Below are 17,217 nucleotides of genomic sequence, written 5' to 3' on the forward strand. Positions count from 1 at the left end.
GCTCGCGCCTGAGGGGGGGCTCGCGCCTGAGGGGGAGCTCGCGCCTGAGGGGACGGCCGTTGGCGGGAAGGCGCTGAGGCGAGTGAGGGAGCCCGCGGCGCCGCGCTTGGAGGTGACCCCTCTGCCCCACTGCTCACGGCGCCGTTTCCTCTCCCTCAAAGCGAGCCGTGCGGCCGCCGGGTCGTCGCCCAACGCCACGGAGCCACAGCGGCACGAGGAGCGGGAGCCCGGGAGCCGCGAGGGCGAGCCCGTGCCGGGTCCTGACTACGAGGAGGATGAGGAGGAGGACGAGGAGGCGCCGCCCGTCCACCAGTACATCGTGGATGACTTGATCCGAGGTGAGTCGGCGGCGCTGGGGCTGGGTTCTCGGAACTTGCGAGTCCCAGCGTACGCCTTTCCTTTCTTGTAAACGCTGCTGTGCTTAGCTCGTGGAGTATGGAGCAAAAATGTGCTTGTGCTTGAAGCTGCTGCTTTAGAAATAGCTGTCAGGGGTGGAAATCTAACATGAATGCGTGAATGCACACCCAGGGTGTGTGGAAGCTACAGGCTAGGTGGTAGCTTGCTTTGTGTAGCTTTATTTGCTGATAAACCTCACAAGAGGGCTACGGTCAGGTGGTGACCACCTGCTTGGTATAGAACCATCAGTGGAGTTTATAGGTGCTGTTTGGCTCTAAAGGTTTGTTTAACATCAAGTTGTCTGCCTTGCTCCAAGAACTTTCTGGGTAGTTTCTGACGGTGGCTTATTTGGGTTGGAGTCAACTGAAATTTTCTTGGGAAAGCAGACGCTGAAATCCCTTAAGTGGCCAGAGGAAAGTTTGTTAAGCATCTTTAGGGCAATGCCGCACTGTCGATAGCTGTTGTGTGTATTTATTGTAATTTGCCCACTTGCTGAGCTGTGAGGAGATGTGAGCAGTCTGCCTGACTGTGGGAATGGGAGTATTTTGTTGGTTCTGGGCTAAGTGTAGTTGCAATACAAGCCAGGTATCTACAAGTGATTTGAACCTCAGTAGGTGTGAGTAGGCTGGTCCTGTTGCCTCCAGGGTGGATCTGACTACTGATTTTGTTGCAGAAGCACCCTGAGACTTTATTGTGACTGAAGGAATTCTTAATTTAAGTGGGACCATGCTCTATGTGGTCACTTGAGGGAATCTGGGTTTTTGCTGGAGTTCTCCCTGAAGATCTGTGGGGGAAAGGCGCCTGTCAGGGTTATCGAGCAGTTCAGCCTGTAAAACTACTGGCTTGGTGACCGAGGTGTTGTCTTAACTGCACAGAAACCAGACTTGTTACCTAGGGTGGTTGGTTTGTGGACCAGCTCTTCTGCTTGGCATGAGGTTTATCTGTGGATAAACCTTGAAGCTGTTATGATTCAGCTGGGGATGGCTTTCCTGGCCATGCAGCCTGCAGACAGGGGCGCAGAGATCAAGCTGACAAGCTGAGCCTGGGAGAGGGAGGAAGGGAAGCGGCCTCAATTATGAGAGTGCGAACCTAAAGATCAAGTCAGACGGGACAGAGCAGGGGCCTTTGACTTCAGGAGTGAGCTCACATTTCCAGGCACAGGAAACCTTGCTGCAGGAACTGTGTACCTCGTTTACATATTAATATAGCTCATACTATTTTAATCAGACTTCTGGTTGCTGAAGGCATTTTTGCTTTTAAGTAACTTCAAGCCAGGCTTGTTGCTCTAGAAGTGAAAATGATCAGCTGTCTAGACAACAGTGAGCTACACCTTGTTCCTTTGTACGGGCTCTCGGCACCAGAAATACAGGGTTAGGAAGTAGTTAGATCCAGTTGTGCCCTATTGTGGTTGCTACCGGTATGCATAGAGCAGTGGGTAAAATATCAATCATCCAAAAATTACTTTCATTAGGTCTGCAGAGCACAAGAGCAAAATGCAAGCTTGTTGTCATAGCTCTGCTGTTTCTTAGGGCCTATGCAAATCCTCCGGGTAACTGTTACTCCTGAGCAGCCTTGCTGCGGGGCTGGCAGTGCAGGGGGCGGGTTCTTGCCAAGACTTTCTGTGCCAAGTTAGTCCGAACTAGTGCTATTCAACTTGGATTGCTGCACGGGGCAGCCCTGGAGCTTCTGACCCACTGTCAGCAGCTGGTTTCTTCTCCTCAGCGAAAGGAGCATGATTGCCCTTGCTTAAATCCAAGGGCTACTAAGTCACCAGGATTTTAAACCACACTCTTCTAGAGGTTTGTCTTAATTGAGATAATGAGGGGCAGCAGTAAGCGGCAGAATAAATAGTCTGACTGTCTTGCCTTCGCGCCTTCCCTGCGCTCAGCATCTCTCACAAAGTAGGAGGACTGGAAAGGAGCTCTCGGTCTGAAGACAGCACTGCAGGTTGTTTAGGAGAAACAAGTATCCCAACCGGGATAGCAAGCTGCTTTGCCTCGGCAAGTGCCCAGGACTATCTAGCGAGTTCCAGTGCCTTTCATCACTGATGCAAATGGAGAGTTTAGAGACATGGAGCTGTTAGCCTTGTATCTGAGTCCCTAGAAAACTAGAGGCTGGCTTGGCTCAGCATGAACTCCCTGCTTGCTTGAACTCCAGGCTTTTGCTCGAAGCTGTGCTCTCGCACTCAAGCATCTCATGCTGTGAAATGCTGCAGTCCTGCACCTCTGCTGCTCTTCATCTTTGGTGGCTCTTGGCTCATCTGCTGCTACTGCCTCTGCTCTGCATGGCACAGGACTTAAGACTAGCAGAGCGGGGCTTTAATGAGCTGCTGAGCTTGCTGCCTTTGTGCTGGGTGTGAGATGCCCAGCAGCATTCTCACTTGCATCCTGTGCTTCCTGGTCACAGATTCTCCTGCGGTGATGGTCCTCCTCGCTCTCACCGAGTTCTTTAATTCCATTTTCTCAGAATCCTGCTCTCTAGCACTTTTATACCAAGTCATCGTGTCCTTTTTCCAGTTGAACCTGTGGTTAAACCCAAGCCAGCGAAGAGGGGGGGAGAGAAGAATGCTGGCAAATCAAGAAGGAAGAAAAACAGAGGGAGAAACAAGAAGAAAGGGACTCCCTGTGAAATGGAATACAAAAACTTTTGCATCCATGGGGAATGCATATACCGAGAACATCTCCAGATGGTGACCTGCAAGTAAGTTCCTTGTACCTTGTGAGTTAGGTGTCATTGCCGTGAGCCATGTGAGGGCTCAGAGGAGAAATCGGTGTCAACTCGATGTAGATCCATCTCCTGCCGTATTTTGACTGAGACTCTTTCTGCCATGTAAATTGAGTGATGATGGAATCTGAGATGCATAACAAGCCACTGAACTCATCAGTTGGTCATAAACTCAAACCAAAAGAATGAAAAGGCGTGTCTTTCTGGAACATCACACCCAAACTAATCTCGACTTGTTGAAATGCTGACAAACCTTGTGCTAGAGCAGTGACTGCATTTCACGAACATGCTCTGAAGGGAGCATCTTGAGATTCATGGGAACCTCAGAAGATGTCTAAGTCAGGTCTGAGTGTGTGTGGGTGTCCTTGGCTCCAGACAGCACAAGAGCTGATAAGAACTTGTGTTAATATTTACTTGCAGGTGTCATCAGGATTTTTTTGGTGAGCGCTGTGGTGAACAGTTCATGAAGACTCAAAGGAAGAATGATGTGGCAGACTACTCAAAGACTGTGTTGGTAGTGGTAGCTGTCCTGCTCTCAAGCGTCAGCTTCATTACTGTACTTATCATTGTGATAGTGCAGTAAGTATTATCCTCTTTGGTGTCTGTCTTCCTTAAGTGTGAGCGGGGCCTGTGCCCAATAACCCCAGCATGTGCATGGCTCATCTGCCTTACCTTTGTGGAAAGCATCTGGAAAGGATGAGTTCTTAGCCTAGCTTGAATATGTCTGGGGAGTAGAAGCAAGGTCTGTGACCCTTGTTTTGTAAACCGAGAAACTTTCTGCCCTTGCTACAGCCGGGGTAGTTAGAGTGCTGCAGAACATCAGCAGGAAGCCCAGGGGGAGCATTAATGCTGACACAGCTGTGCCTTCCCCAGTCCTTGTGGAGAAATCTGTGAGCAGGGATGTGATGGCCTCATGCACGGCTATTACCCAACATGTGGAGGGTAGGAAGTGGTGCTCTGAGAGTCCAATTGTTAATGGATGTTGCTGGGCTTAAATGCTTGCACCTGAAGGGAAAGCAGATGGGGAGGCAAATGCTGGCAGTCCCAAATTGTGCTTGCTGTTAATTTGAAGGGAGCGCTATTTCAGCTGAACCAGCTGCTGCAGTTCAGTGCTGTGGGTTGTCAGAATCTGGAGTCCTGTTGAGGATAACTTCAAGAGCTTTTCTGGCTATGAGTTTCAAACTATATAATAAACTGAGTATTGGAACAGTCCTGCAGTTCTGTCACTGCAGCTCCAGCACCATAGGGCTTGGGATATTGTAGAAAAACCCCAAGGTTCAGTCTAATTTTAGATCTTGATGAAGCACATCATCTGAATTGGGTACATGCTGTACCTTTTCCTGCAATTCAGGAAACAAGGCACGCGTTTGTCATTTCAGTGTTGCTTCATATTTAACTCTGAACTAGAGGAATGCTGGGATGAACACTTGTTCTCTGAACACTGCCTCATTCCTTGCTGCTAGGAGAGATAACCAGTTCTGTAGTGCTCTAAGAGCAACTCACTGCTGGTAGTTTCTGAAGTGCATTAGCTTCACGTTCTGAACTCTCATCTCTAACCTCATCCAGAGAAGCTGCTTGGAATAGTCACTAGGAAACACGGGAGGAACGGGAAAAATCAGTCAAGGGCTTCCTTATTATATATTCAAGGGACAGATATTTGAAGATTTGACACCTGCACAGCTCTGCTGTGGGGAGGTGGAAGACAGCGTGGTCTCTGCAGCTAAAAGCCAAAGCCACTAGGAAATCTGTCACCCAGAAATTCTCCTGGTGCTTTGCCCAGTCTCAGTGATCACCTCTATTCATCTTGCTCCCTAATGTGCTTTCTGGCAAGGAGCTCTATCTCTGTGAGGCACCCTGGCATCTAGTGCAGGGGTTCCTTGATTTTATGAGCAGATACTGCTTGATGCTGATTGCTTAAAAACCGCCTTGCTTGAAACTCCCTGGTGCCAAGGAGTTGCTTGAGGATTCAAAGAACACGAGTCTAAATGCTGCAGAGGATGGTGACAGCAGGATGTGCATCAGGGTTCCAAATTATCTCTAACCTGCTGTAATTCCACAGGGTCAGGAAAAAGTGTCCTCAGTATGAAGAGAAAGAAGAAAGGAAAAAACTCCGACAAGAGAGCAGAAATGGCCATGTTGGTGTGTAAATGGGGAGAAAGCAGGTATGAATGCTGTCTTCAAACACCTTTCAGGTGAACCTTCCAGGCTGTATGGGAATTGCATGCTTGTTTTGCAATGCTAGTGTTTGCTTTTAATGCTTCAAGTGTCATGAAACACATAGGTTACATGTGAGCAGCTGGCTTGGTTTTCTGGTTTCTCAAAACCACCTTGACTTGTACAAGTTGTTTAACAGCTCTGTTAAATTTCTGGCTGTGTTCAAGGCCAAGTGAGCATGGGAAGCTGTACTGAGCTCTGAGTGGGGCTGTGAAGAAAGAGTCCTGAATTATCTGGACAGAGGCAGATGTAGTGCAGGAAACACTGGTAGACTTCAGTCATGGAAGATGGTGCCATGGCATCATCACCTCTTGGAAGAGAAGTACTGAGCGTTTTCATATCTTTGCTGCAAGGAAAGTCTCAGGAAGTAGCTGGTGCTCAGAAACTGAAATTTGCTCGGGAAAGCAACTGCTTAAATCCCTTAAGTGGCCACAGCAAAGTTTGTTAAGCATCTTAAAGCTGTGAGTTCTGTGAGCACCACAGATGGCCACTCTGTCAAGTTGAGTACTGTCGCAGCAGCTGAGCCCCAAAGCCCCTCGGCATCTGTGAGTTGCTTCTGGAAGCGATCTAGTGGATTTTACTGAGCAGGCAAGTTGGTCTCTTCTGAGGCCAAGTGCACGTAACAGCAGACTCAAGGAGCATTACTGAAAAGGAGTTACACTACAAGCTGAGGAGGAAGCCACAAAAGATAGTCCTGAAATACCTGGCAGAGCTCTCAGGTTTTGCTTTACCGCATGTCAGCTCTAGATATTTTCTGGCTTTGCTCAGTGACAATTAGAGAGTTTTGCTGAAAGCTTACTTGAAGCTGAAGAGTATCCTCAGTACCTGAGGAGTGTCCTCAGGTGTGTGCACATCCTGAACCCACTTGCCTTGCTGGTCGGTTTGCCGTGGTGCTAGCACAGGGTGCTTGTGCCTGGGATGGTGATTAATGTGCCTGGTCTGCCCGTTACAGAACAATTCTGAAGTGGCCATTGCCAAGCTGCGGGGTACCTCTGGCTACCTGACACATCCACCTGGACACTGTGGGCTGGAGCTGTTGCCACTCAGCCCTGATTCATCAAGAGAGAGGCTGCTGCAAGGAGATGTCAACAGGCCACTTGCTGCTGAATCACTTGCTGAGGAGACCAGTTATCACTGCATCTCGGCACAACGATGTGGAAGGAGCTGGCTCTGTGGGGGACAGGACCTGCTGTCACAACCTGCTAGAGACTGCTGCTGAGCCTTCTCTCTGTGTGCAGAGCTCCGGTCGTGGCTGTTGTGTGGATGGACTTGGTTCTCTTAGCAAGTCTCCTTTGGCAGCTCTAACTCTAAGGGGGAGAACCTGTTGCGGCTTTGAGGAATGGATGGAAGGGAGAAAATTCCCTTCCTTCCCTCTACCAAAGTGAAAAAGGGAGGAGGCTTCTCTCCCTTGACCTCAGTGGATGAAAAACCTGGTTCTGTTGTCACCGTGCTCCCTGTCCATACTGGCTTCTGAGAGCTTCACCTGTAGTTGTGACTTGCAGGGCGTTGGTGACAGATCTTTGTCAGCCTCAGCTGGGTTCTGTTACTGTGTGTGTGGAAGTGATCCCTCCGAGTTCTGTCGGACTCGTGGTGTGAGTGGAGCTATCCATTTGCGTGTGTGCTAGCCCAAGTTGAAATTAGTCTCCTCAGGATGCTGAGGCAGTAGATGCAAGACCTGAGGCTTTGCATCTAAAGGAAAAGATCCATGCTTAAACCAACTGATAAGGCTGGACCCATCTCTCCTAAAAACAAAGCTACTTCTGTTAAACAGATACTTGTTGCTGCTTTAAGCAGTGCTTAAATATAAAATGCTTCATATCAGATCCCATCCGTTGAACTTGACTAAGAACCTGTTCCTTTGGAGAATTTAATTCAGGCACTGATGCTTTGCAAGCAGTGGTCTCTTGTGCTCTTCCTTCAGGTGTGAAGAACCCATCTTACCTCAATCTTTGCTGACCCAGGTGTCTCTGGTTTCTCTACTGTCCGTGCTGTCATGAGCACAGAGTGTTATCTGAGTTCAGTTTCTTCTTGGAAGAGTGATTGTGTTCTGTGTAAACAGAGCAGAGTTCTTCTGGTAGCAGAGAAACACCATTAATTGTCAAGTTGTATCTGTAAATGTGTAAATATTTATTGCTGTATTTAATATTTAACGTTTCCATAACAAACTTATTTATTTTATAATTAAACTTTTTACATAACCTAATCATGGTAAGATTTTTTCCTTGCTCTCAGGAGTACATGTAAACACTTGAAATTAGAGCTTGGTTTCTCCTCAAAGCAAGAATTTCAACACTTGGGAGCACAAATACTGCCATGAAGAACTGCAGCCATGTGTCAGGCATGGGCTTGGTGCTCTTACAAGAGTGTGAGCTGTTTGTAAACAAAATGTACAAATGCAAGTACGTGTTTGGGTAAGAAATCCATTTCATTCAGCTACAAGGCATCTTGTTGGTGCTGAACTGGGGAGAGGCTAAGTCAGCTGTCTCATTGGCAGCCAAACTTCAAACTGAGGTTTGAGCAAATGTTGTAGCCATTTGTGCTTGAGTCGAGAGGTGGAATATTGAACAGCAAGAGCCTTTCATCTCTGTGCAGTTGGACAGAATTTGGACAGCACCTTGAAACCTGGTCTTAAATAAACAAGGAAAAGCAGCATAGCCTCAGGCCAGTTTCTCCCTAAGCAGAAAGGGAGACTTGGCCTCTGCTGTCTGCTTGAAATTTCTTCTTTTGCTTGGTACTTAGTAGTCCAGCTGTGTGCTGATGTTCCCTCAGAGCATTTCTAGCAGTGAGCTGGGGTCTAAGTTGAGAGCTGCCTGAAAAAAAATTAGTTTCAAGGAGGATGGTTTGGCTTTATATGATGAAAAAGAAGGGGATGGAGAAGATTGTTTTGAGGCCCTTTTTTCATAAGCATCTTCAGGCGGTATTGGTGGCTGGAGCTTACCTTGAAGCAGAGCTGAAAAAATGCCCCCAGCCATCAGTTTTAATTAGGATGCAGGCTGTGTATCCAGTGTGGGACTACAGCTAAATCCTGCCTGGAGTTGCTGAGATGCAACTGCGTGGAGTTGCTTGACCTCCTGAGCTGGCCAGGGAGTTCCCAGGCTCTGAGAGCAGCCTGTATGGTATGTAGCTGAGGTACAGGTAAAGTATTGCAACATCTCTTGGGAAGATTGCAAGACTTCATTCCAGGGAACTTGCCTCATTACCAAAGTAAACAGCATTTCTCCAAGTGGCTTTTCCACAGACATTTGCTATTAGAGCTCTGGCAAGAAAAGCTGTTTCTGTCAGTGCTGCCAAGACTTTTTTTGCTTTGGAGTAAACAAGCTTGATCTCAGTGGTAACCAAGCCATGGCCTAGTGAGACTGAGGATGGAGTATAACCCCCTTTTAAAAGCCATTAGACTCCTTTCCAGAAACTTTTCTCTCTCTAGTCTGCATTTTTGAGGAAGTAACAAGTTTTTTACTTGGTAGGTTAAACCAACACTACCGTGGGAAACAGAGCTGTTCTTCCTCTTCCCTCCCCAGCTTCTGAGCCTGACGGGAGTGAAGCTACCAGTGTAAGTTGTGGATGCCATCTGTTGTATACTTTTAATACCCTGATTAGTGAATGGGCTGGAAAATATTTTCTGTAAGTAAGGAGTTGGAAACTGCAGAGGCAACAGCGGGGGGCAGACTACACAGAAGGCTCGCTCCTCTCTAAGGATTTAGGTTGTGGCCAGGTTTTCTGAGAGGCTGTGTGGCCAGCAGCTCTGCTGCACAGCTCCTCTCTGTGCTCTGCTCTTGGTCAGTCACATCGAGTGCTGCTGTAGCTCTTGCCAGCAGAGCTTTGCTGTGCCTAAGAGATGGTGCTGTCTCATGCAGGGCAGGGAACTGCCTGTGTTCCCTGTGGTGGCTTGTTGAACGCTTGGAACTGTTTTCTGTTTTTGGGGAATTTAGTGCAGGGAACTGAGGGCACATCTCTCTGTCCATGAATGGCCTAGGTGATTGTAAATCCAGAACCCTTGTATATAAGGGAGGAAAAATTCCCTTCATTATGCTTTAATCAATTACGAGTTCTAGCAAGCAGTACTGTGTTTTTTCTGCTATGGCCCTGGCTAATAACGGCCTGCTCCAAGCTTCCGAATGGGAGTGTGAGGCACAAGCACCATCTAGGCCTACAGTGTCCAGTGGGTTTAAAAGAACCCACAATAGATGGGTGGAACTGTGTGTCTGGAGGTCTCTTGCTGTCCAAGGATGCTCTGCTTGTGTGATAAGAAAATCTGATTTGCTGCAAGGTAAGGGCAAAGATAATTTTTATTGTTGATCCTGCACAGCCAGGACTATTCTTTAGGATGTACATAATCTGGCTTTTGACCTTCTCCCCTCACCATGGAGCTACCTTGGTTTCACTGAGCGTGCCTGGATTTCTGGTTGCACGTCTTATTGCTAAGTTAGGCTTCCAGATTTTTCTTAACCTTCCATTGACAATGCCACTTGGAGAGGATCTGTGTCCCTCACTTGTAGGTGCTTCAGCTGAGACCTGAGGGAGGAGCCTCATGTACTTGCACAATTTTCTGCACACAGGGTTGATTTGGCAAGCTATTTCTGATATCCAGATCAGTATCCAGGGATAATGTTGATGGTCATGGCTTCTTGCACAATTCCTTAGTCTTTCCTGAACGTTTTGTTCTCTGTGAGGATGGTAGCAAGAAGGATAGCTCACCGTGGTGTTATCTGTTGTGCACTTAGTGGAGCTTTGGAGTGTTTGCAGTTGTCTATGACAGGGGAGCTTCCTGTCTGCCTCTGGACTTGGCTTCCCTCGTCCTGCCCAGCTCCCAGTATGCCCCTTTTCCTTCAGAGTAGCAGATGGTACTCTGAATTTACCAAGTTTTCCTCAATAAATCCAGACGTGCATGGTCATCTATGAAGGTGTCTGTGTTGTGAGCGATACCTGATAGCTGTGCTGTGATTTGCTTCACCCACATTTGAGTTGTTTGATGCCATTTTCAGTAGCTGGTGTAAAGGTGTGAGTCCTTACAAGACTTGGGGTGTTTCTTATAGCAATACTCTTAGGTAGCACTACTGATGCTTCAGTGAACTCCCCAAGCAAGCGTGTCTGAAAGCAGGGCTGTGAGCTGGGACAGATGCTCGCCTCTCTTGGGAGGGGGTTTCTTGATATGCTAGCTGTGTGTCCCACTTGAGAGGACAATCCTGCACTCACCTGGCTCTTGAGGTGTTCTCTTGGATAGGAAGCCACGGCTGCATGTCCTTGGTGACTGCAGAATGCTGTGAGTGAGCATGTGCCAGGAGCAAGGGCTGCCTTTTGCTGCCTCTCTTGGACTCCATGTGAGACAGATCAGTGGACAGAAGGGTCAGACAGTCCCCAATAAGCAAACCTAGCTTCCTTCTCATTTTGTGAATAGAGATGTGCATACCTATCGTTCCTCTGCTGGTTACACCTTTCCTGAGCCAGTAATCCTCGTTTGCTGCAGGTCTGGCTTTGTCTATGACTTGGGAGTCGCTCAGCTGAGACAGCTACGCCTGTGAGTGTGAGAGGGGAACAGCTATTGTTTGTTCCCTGGATAGGCCCACAGCCAAGGAGGCAGCATTTGGGCCTTCTTCAGCCAAAGAACACCTTTGAGCTAGCGCAGCCTTAGTCCAAAGCAGAGAAATGCTTTCGAAATGTATTTTCCTAGTAAAGACAGTCAATGCATCTTTTTTGAGAAAGATCAAGTTTTCATTGGTAAGCTTTTTGTGTCATTAAGATTTATCTTTTTGCACGTGGTTCAGAAAAGTAGCCAATTCTCAGCTCAGGATTTTATGACTGAAATAATGCAGTCTGTTCTCTTTGCATCTTGGGATAAAAAACAAAGCTGAAAAGTCTGTGAGTCTGATCTAATCCAGCATTTCCAATACATCTTAACCTGGGTGTCCTACCCTCATTCCAACACCATGCACCCTAAGTCAGAGGACACTGGCTTCTAACTGCCTTTGGTTCCTGCCTTTTGATACTTTGTTCCAGACCTTGGAAAATAGTTTCCTTCTTTGGGTGTGTTTTTTCCTTACACTCCTGCTATGAATTTGTATTTGGGCATCAGACAGCAGAAAGAGGCTGGATTGGTTTGGGTGGTGCTGGAAACCTGCTGTTCTTCCAGAAGATAAAGAAGTGCTGCTGATGCTGTACCATTAGTTTCTTTTTGCTTAGGAAAGGAAATCTTTTCAGCACTGCAGGTAACCATCTTGGGAAAAAAAAAAGTGGAAACAGAAATTACTTTTAGAATTTTCAAGTGAGGAATATATTTTTAATTGTCACTATTAGAGTGTCCACGTCTCTTGTCAGTTCAGAGTAGTACTATCTCTGTAGAATAATCTCAGACAGGCCGATGTCTTGTCAGGTGTCCTTGCTCTCCTTGTGTCCCGGCTGGGATGGTAATGTGAATTGGTGGTGGTTGAGTGAGGGCTGAGCCTGATAGCTGCCCCAGGTTCTACCCACAACACTGCCCTTTTCTTGCATTGTTCACCCTCATGTTTCTAAGCAGTGTCTCTTATGTTCAGGAGGTATTAAAGGTGCACCCAGCAAATGCAGGTGGAGAGTTTCAAATGAAACTTGCAAGTGTAATTTGGGTAGGTACAGCGTTAGCGTGGCTCCCATTGATACTCGTCTGCGTTGCTTTCAGACCGTATCTGGCTCCTTCAGTTAAAAGGCACTTCCCTGCCTTATGCCTGGGGATGATTACTGTTGGGGATGAAAGTAAGACACCTCCTGGGTGGAGCAGAGCAAAACCAAACCAGGGCTTAGGGCAACAAGCGTTCTGTCAGGTCTCTGTCCCCCTCATTTATGATGAAAGCTTTTCAAACACATGCACAGCAGTGATGTGTGTCAATCCTGTGAGATGTTCTAGGGAATTACTATAGCCTGTTGCCTGAAAAAGACAGCAGCAGTTGGGATTTCAGCTGGAAAGAGAAGTGAGGTGAAAGGATAGGGTAGCAGGGTTGAGCAAAATGGACCAGAGGAAGGACAGGGATTGAACCACTTCTCTCACACCACAGGCATAGCAAGCAAATATTGAGGCATATTAAGGAATGATCCCTGTGCTAAGTGCAAATCACAGTGCCAGTACATACCTGTTCCAGGGCCTTTCGCAGGACCAGCAGGAATCGCCTGTTATCTTTCTGCACTGGGGGAGAGACTAGAGGGGAAACTGGTACATGCAGTGATGCATGCTGTGACAGGGATAAAACCAGAAACCGTTCACAGACCTTTGGGAAGCATGCATTAGCAGCAGGAAGAGGAAAAAGATCCCCTTAGCATGGCTGCACGCTTATTTTTCTCGGTCACGTTCACAGTCATAAGGTTATGAGGCATCATGTAGAAAAGATAGAGTGCTGTTAGCTGTGTAGCCATGCCTTTAAAAGATAAAGTTAAGGTCTGAAAGCAGCCATGAGGTCCACAGACAAAAATGCCTATTGGTTTTTCAAACCTCTAATTAGGGGCACAGAAACTGCTGTTGTAGATGCAAGCTGGGTGACCTGGAAAAAGATAGCCGGTATAATTTTGTGTGTGGGAAAGCCTTTCCACACATGTGAGGGGGTTTCTTCTTATAGTGGAAGATAGGCAGTGGCTGCTTTTATGCTTGGTCCTTGGTTTTCTATTAGAAAAAAAAAGCCCAGAAAAAGGAAAAAAGAACATTAGCACTTGTGCTCTGTTCTATGTCCATCCCGGCAATGCAGACTGGAATTGAACTGGTTTTTCTGTGGGCTGACACGATTTACATAAGACATGACTTACTGCAATGCTAATGAGCAAGCAGTGCAAGACTGAACAATGTGTGTCTGTTAGCAAAAGTGTCACAGGAAAAGTTGGTACAGGGGTTGAGCAGTGATGGTGGTGTGCTTGGTCATCATCACCTATCTCACCTGGGTCCTAGGAACAGCAGCCTGAGTTTTGTCACGGATTTAGTAGGAACTCAAGGAAAACAGCATGTGCACAAGATCCCATCTTTTTGCTGGGGTCTGAAAAATTCTGCTTTAGGACACGATGAAAGCATTTTAGAATTCTTTGTGTTGAGATTATCTTGGCTTGTGGCAAAAGGACCATTCATTCAAAAGGCATCCATAGGTAACCGAGGCCTTGACAGTGCATTGTGAATCTTGTTTGAACATGTGGCTTGAATTTTTATCTGTCCCTCTGCTAAAACCTTGTTTCTGGTTTTACCTGGTTCCCAGTGTACTGAAACAAGGTTGGCTGTTAGGCTGTTTCATCTTCAGGTTGTGTTTGGATCGCTGCTCTGGTGCAGAGCATGTGACATGAAGCTGTTACACACGGAATCCTGAGTGGGAGTAAGGTGAGTGTTGCCACTGAAATAACTCTGTGCTTTTCCGTCTCACACCAGTGTTGCACAAGAGTCTCTAAATGAATCCCATCTCAGACATCCCAAGCGATTGCACTAGGGTTCAACACAATGATTCAACATCCACGGTCCTGCTGGTGCTGGGGAGATGCTCCACAGAATGGTAAACTCTGAGCAGAACCAGGCAGCTTGTGTTTTCTTGGGAGGAGCCAATTAATAACATTATCTTCTTTAAGTGTTCCCACCTTTAATAAAGGCCGAAAGCCTTTTGTCCCCTCGCTCAGTGATTTCATCACAGCCATCCCCTGGGCTCAGTGTGCAAGTCAGTCTGGAGGGAGCTCTTTGGAAAGCAGCCAGCTGGTCTGCCAGGAGATTGGATCCAGTTGCATCAGCATGGGAGCAGGAATGCTCCCAGGGCCGGCGGGACCTGTCCTAACTGGTTTTCCAAAGCTCCTCCCACAAGAGCTCCTGCAAGGACATCCACTTACCTCGCCAAAACCTGGGTGATCCAAGGATCCTGAAAGTAGAGCAGCTGGTACCTGGCAAAAGGAGAGAAGGGGAGCCTTTGTCCGGGCTCCAAAGTTGGGGATAGCGTGAAGTGATAAGTGAAACAGCACAAAAGTGCTATCAAGCCTTGCTGTCTTAACTGTAGGGCTATCACAGACTAACATCTATCAAAACAAGGATGAGCCAGGCCCTTGTTTAGTGGAAGATTAGATCAATTGGTCTGTGATGATTAACAGTTGATGCTGCAGATAATTTTATGGAAAGCACTCCAGCCTTTCAGAAGGGCTGTCTTGGACCGACTGCTTTGTGCAGGGTTATCAGTGCTCATGACTTTACTGTGAACCTCTCTATCAGCCATGGTGCTTCAGAGAGGAAACAGTTCTGACTTTTGGACTTGGATATGAACGGTGTTTTGGTGTGAAATTTTGTGAGGGCTTGAAGTTTTGGGTTTTTTTACTTGTACTCGTGCATATCCGTAGTGAGTATCTACAGTTGCCTGGTACTGTGAGGGACTCCCTTCAGGGGCCAGTCCCTGGAGCTGCTTAATTACAGGAGGACTGGCTTCTGGCATGGAGGCATGGCCTGGGAACCTAAAGTTTGATGTACTTCTTGGGAGCAAGGGCATTTATGGCTCCTGGGACCAGTAGGGATGGAGGTCAGTGTATGACCTAAATATTACTATAAAGACTTCAGAGAATAGCGTGACTTAACTTTATTTCCTCTCCTAATTTTGAGTCAGCATCATGATTTGTGAGGTCTGTCTGCCAAATGTAGCGTGGCTTGAGCTGGGAGCCAGACACCATGAGTGAGAAGTCATCATCAGGAGCAGATCAGTTTCCATCTCTCATCCAGGCATTGTGGGAGCAGGATATGGGCTGACATTCCAGCCCAGCTGATCTCGTGTGCTCTGAAGGAAGTAGGACAGGCAGCAGACAAACCCTCAGGCCTGTTTATGAAATATTCCTATACAGTAGCTCCCAAAGGGAAGTGTAGGGAAACTCACAGTTAGCAGGGGAGAGGGGAGAGCAGGAAGCAGGACTTGAGGGGAGGCTGTTAACTAAAGCCACAACCTATGCAAAAAGCAGCCTGACAATTCCTTCCTCACCCCCTGCCTCGCTAATGACTGCTGGAAAAGCTCTCTCCAATGCAAAGCATCTGGGGTGACTTTGTAGCACAGAGAGCAGCGATTAAACAGATGGTATCACCCAGGAGCGCGGCCGAGCGCAGCTCGTACATGTCTCGGGGAGCAGCAGGATATGCCACACAAGAGAGTGCTTTGCATGGGGCTGCTGTGCCCACACACCTTGTGCATGACCTGGCGTGGCGTGTCTGCCTGGCCTCCCAGAGCGCGCTCGTGTGGCTCTGCAACACAGGGGCCTGGCTCCTGCCTTTGGGGACTGGAGGGGTTTTGTTCTCTGCTGCCCTGCTGGGAAGGTTCATCCTGCTTACATTGTAGCCCCCTGGTACCTTTGTTCTTCCTTGCTGTGCCTCTCTGTGTGTGTTAATAGCTGTTTGTCCCAATACATGAGCCCTTCTAAGCTGTATTTCCTTGGGAATCCTGACCTTCTGCTTTCCCTTCCCTAAGAAGCTGAGACTGGTGATACTTGACACTTGAAATCATTCTTCTCTCAGCTCCTCTGTCAGATCTACCAAATGTGCTGTGCCCTCTCAGAGAATCAGCACAGCTAAGTGGGGAATTCATCCCTGGCACAAAGACCTGACACTTGCAGGATATCCCGTGAGCCTCCAGTTGCTTTGCTGTGATTCATTTGTGGCCATTGAGAGTCCTGTTAGTGTAACAGCACTGCTCTGATGTCCTGACCCAGCTGCAGTGAGATGATGATGCCTCTCCAGGATCTCTTTACTGTCTCCTTCAAGATAGTATTCTCTAAACTGTTCTGGGCTTTTTACCCAAAGCTGTGTGCACTTGCCTGTTGTGGTGAGGGATGTTTGGCTGGAGGTTCTAGCAAGTTATAGGCAGGTCTTGCAGTGTCTGAGGTGTTACTTGTCCTTGTGAAGCTTTGCTTGAAGAAGTTGAGCAACCAAGGCCTCAGCACACTGCAACAGGAGTGCTTTGTGATCTCCTTTCAAAGCTGTAGGAAACCAGCAGCAGGGCAATGACCGTTGCCTCGTCCTTCTGTCAGCCCACAAGGCTCCTCTGGTTCTCGTGGAAGTTATAACTTCCAGTGCACAGACCAGCACTAGTCTGTCCTCTGAGCAATATTAGGCTGATCAACTATTGAGCCTTCAAGGTTTTACCAAGAGAATCAGAAAATAGTAGGAGTACAGGAGTTAGTCTGGAGATTTCACCCCGCTCTGCACTGCCTCCCAGAAGGGTTTGTATCCTCCTTTGGCCAGGTGAGAGGCAAGTTCTCCATGTGTGACATGCCCTCAATACAGAACTGTCTCTTCTGTGCCTCCCAGCAGACGAGGTGTGAGCAGCAGTGTACAAAGGAGGCATGGAGCCAGGCTTGGAAAGCCGGCCTCCCAGTTCATATTGTGTCCCTGACGCAATCCCACCCCTTCCTCCCAGTACTGCTGCAGCCCACGTGTGGCTGCCTGCTAGTCTGAGCCCGTATTGCTTAGAAAGGTCCAGCTGTCTGAGTTTAGCCCCCAGAAGAGAGAGCCCAGGTGAAGGTCTCAGTCAGCTCTGGCCTTCCTCAGAGGTGTCTCCTGCAGCCCTGTAGGATTTCTGGTGAGTCAGGTAAAGAGAATTTGCTCTGAGAAATGCCATGCAGTCATCTATTCCTAGCCTGCTGCTGTGGGTTTGTTTCTCTCTGTGCTACCAGGACAATGTGTAGAGGCTCTGGAACTGGTTCTCACCCATCCACTATTTCAGGATCTAGGTGTATCTACTTAGTAGCGAAAATTTATATAGGTTAATTCCCACACTCCCAATGAATGAATCATTAGGGGAACAAAGAAGGGTGCCTCCTTTAAAGTATCACTGCCACCTGCATTATGAACATACGCCCAGGTTTACCTGTATGTATTTAACCCCTTATCAGAGCTGGTAAGTGACAGTCAGCTCTGGCACTGGCTGCACCGCTGGC

At 47.7% G+C, this 17,217-nt stretch overlaps 1 protein-coding gene across 2 annotated transcripts in view; it reads left to right on the forward strand.

Moving 5' to 3' along the window:
* AREG (amphiregulin) overlaps positions 1-7,537 on the forward strand; it is a 7,979-nt gene extending 442 nt beyond the window's left edge. Inside the window, exons 2-6 of one of the 2 annotated variants that reach the window (XM_015624757.3) lie at positions 162-338; positions 2,913-3,096; positions 3,541-3,699; positions 5,180-5,282; positions 6,287-7,537. In XM_015624757.3, the coding sequence (XP_015480243.1) occupies positions 162-338; positions 2,913-3,096; positions 3,541-3,699; positions 5,180-5,267 (608 nt within the window). In that variant the 3' untranslated portion in view covers positions 5,268-5,282; positions 6,287-7,537. Of the gene's footprint in view, positions 1-161; positions 339-2,912; positions 3,097-3,540; positions 3,700-5,179 lie in introns of both variants that reach the window. The other variant, XM_033513825.1, reaches the window with a different exon arrangement.
* The last annotated feature ends 9,680 nt before the right edge of the window (positions 7,538-17,217 follow it).

This window comes from Parus major, chromosome 4 (assembly GCF_001522545.3).
Source record: "Parus major isolate Abel chromosome 4, Parus_major1.1, whole genome shotgun sequence".
Classification (NCBI taxonomy): Eukaryota; Metazoa; Chordata; class Aves; order Passeriformes; family Paridae; genus Parus; species Parus major.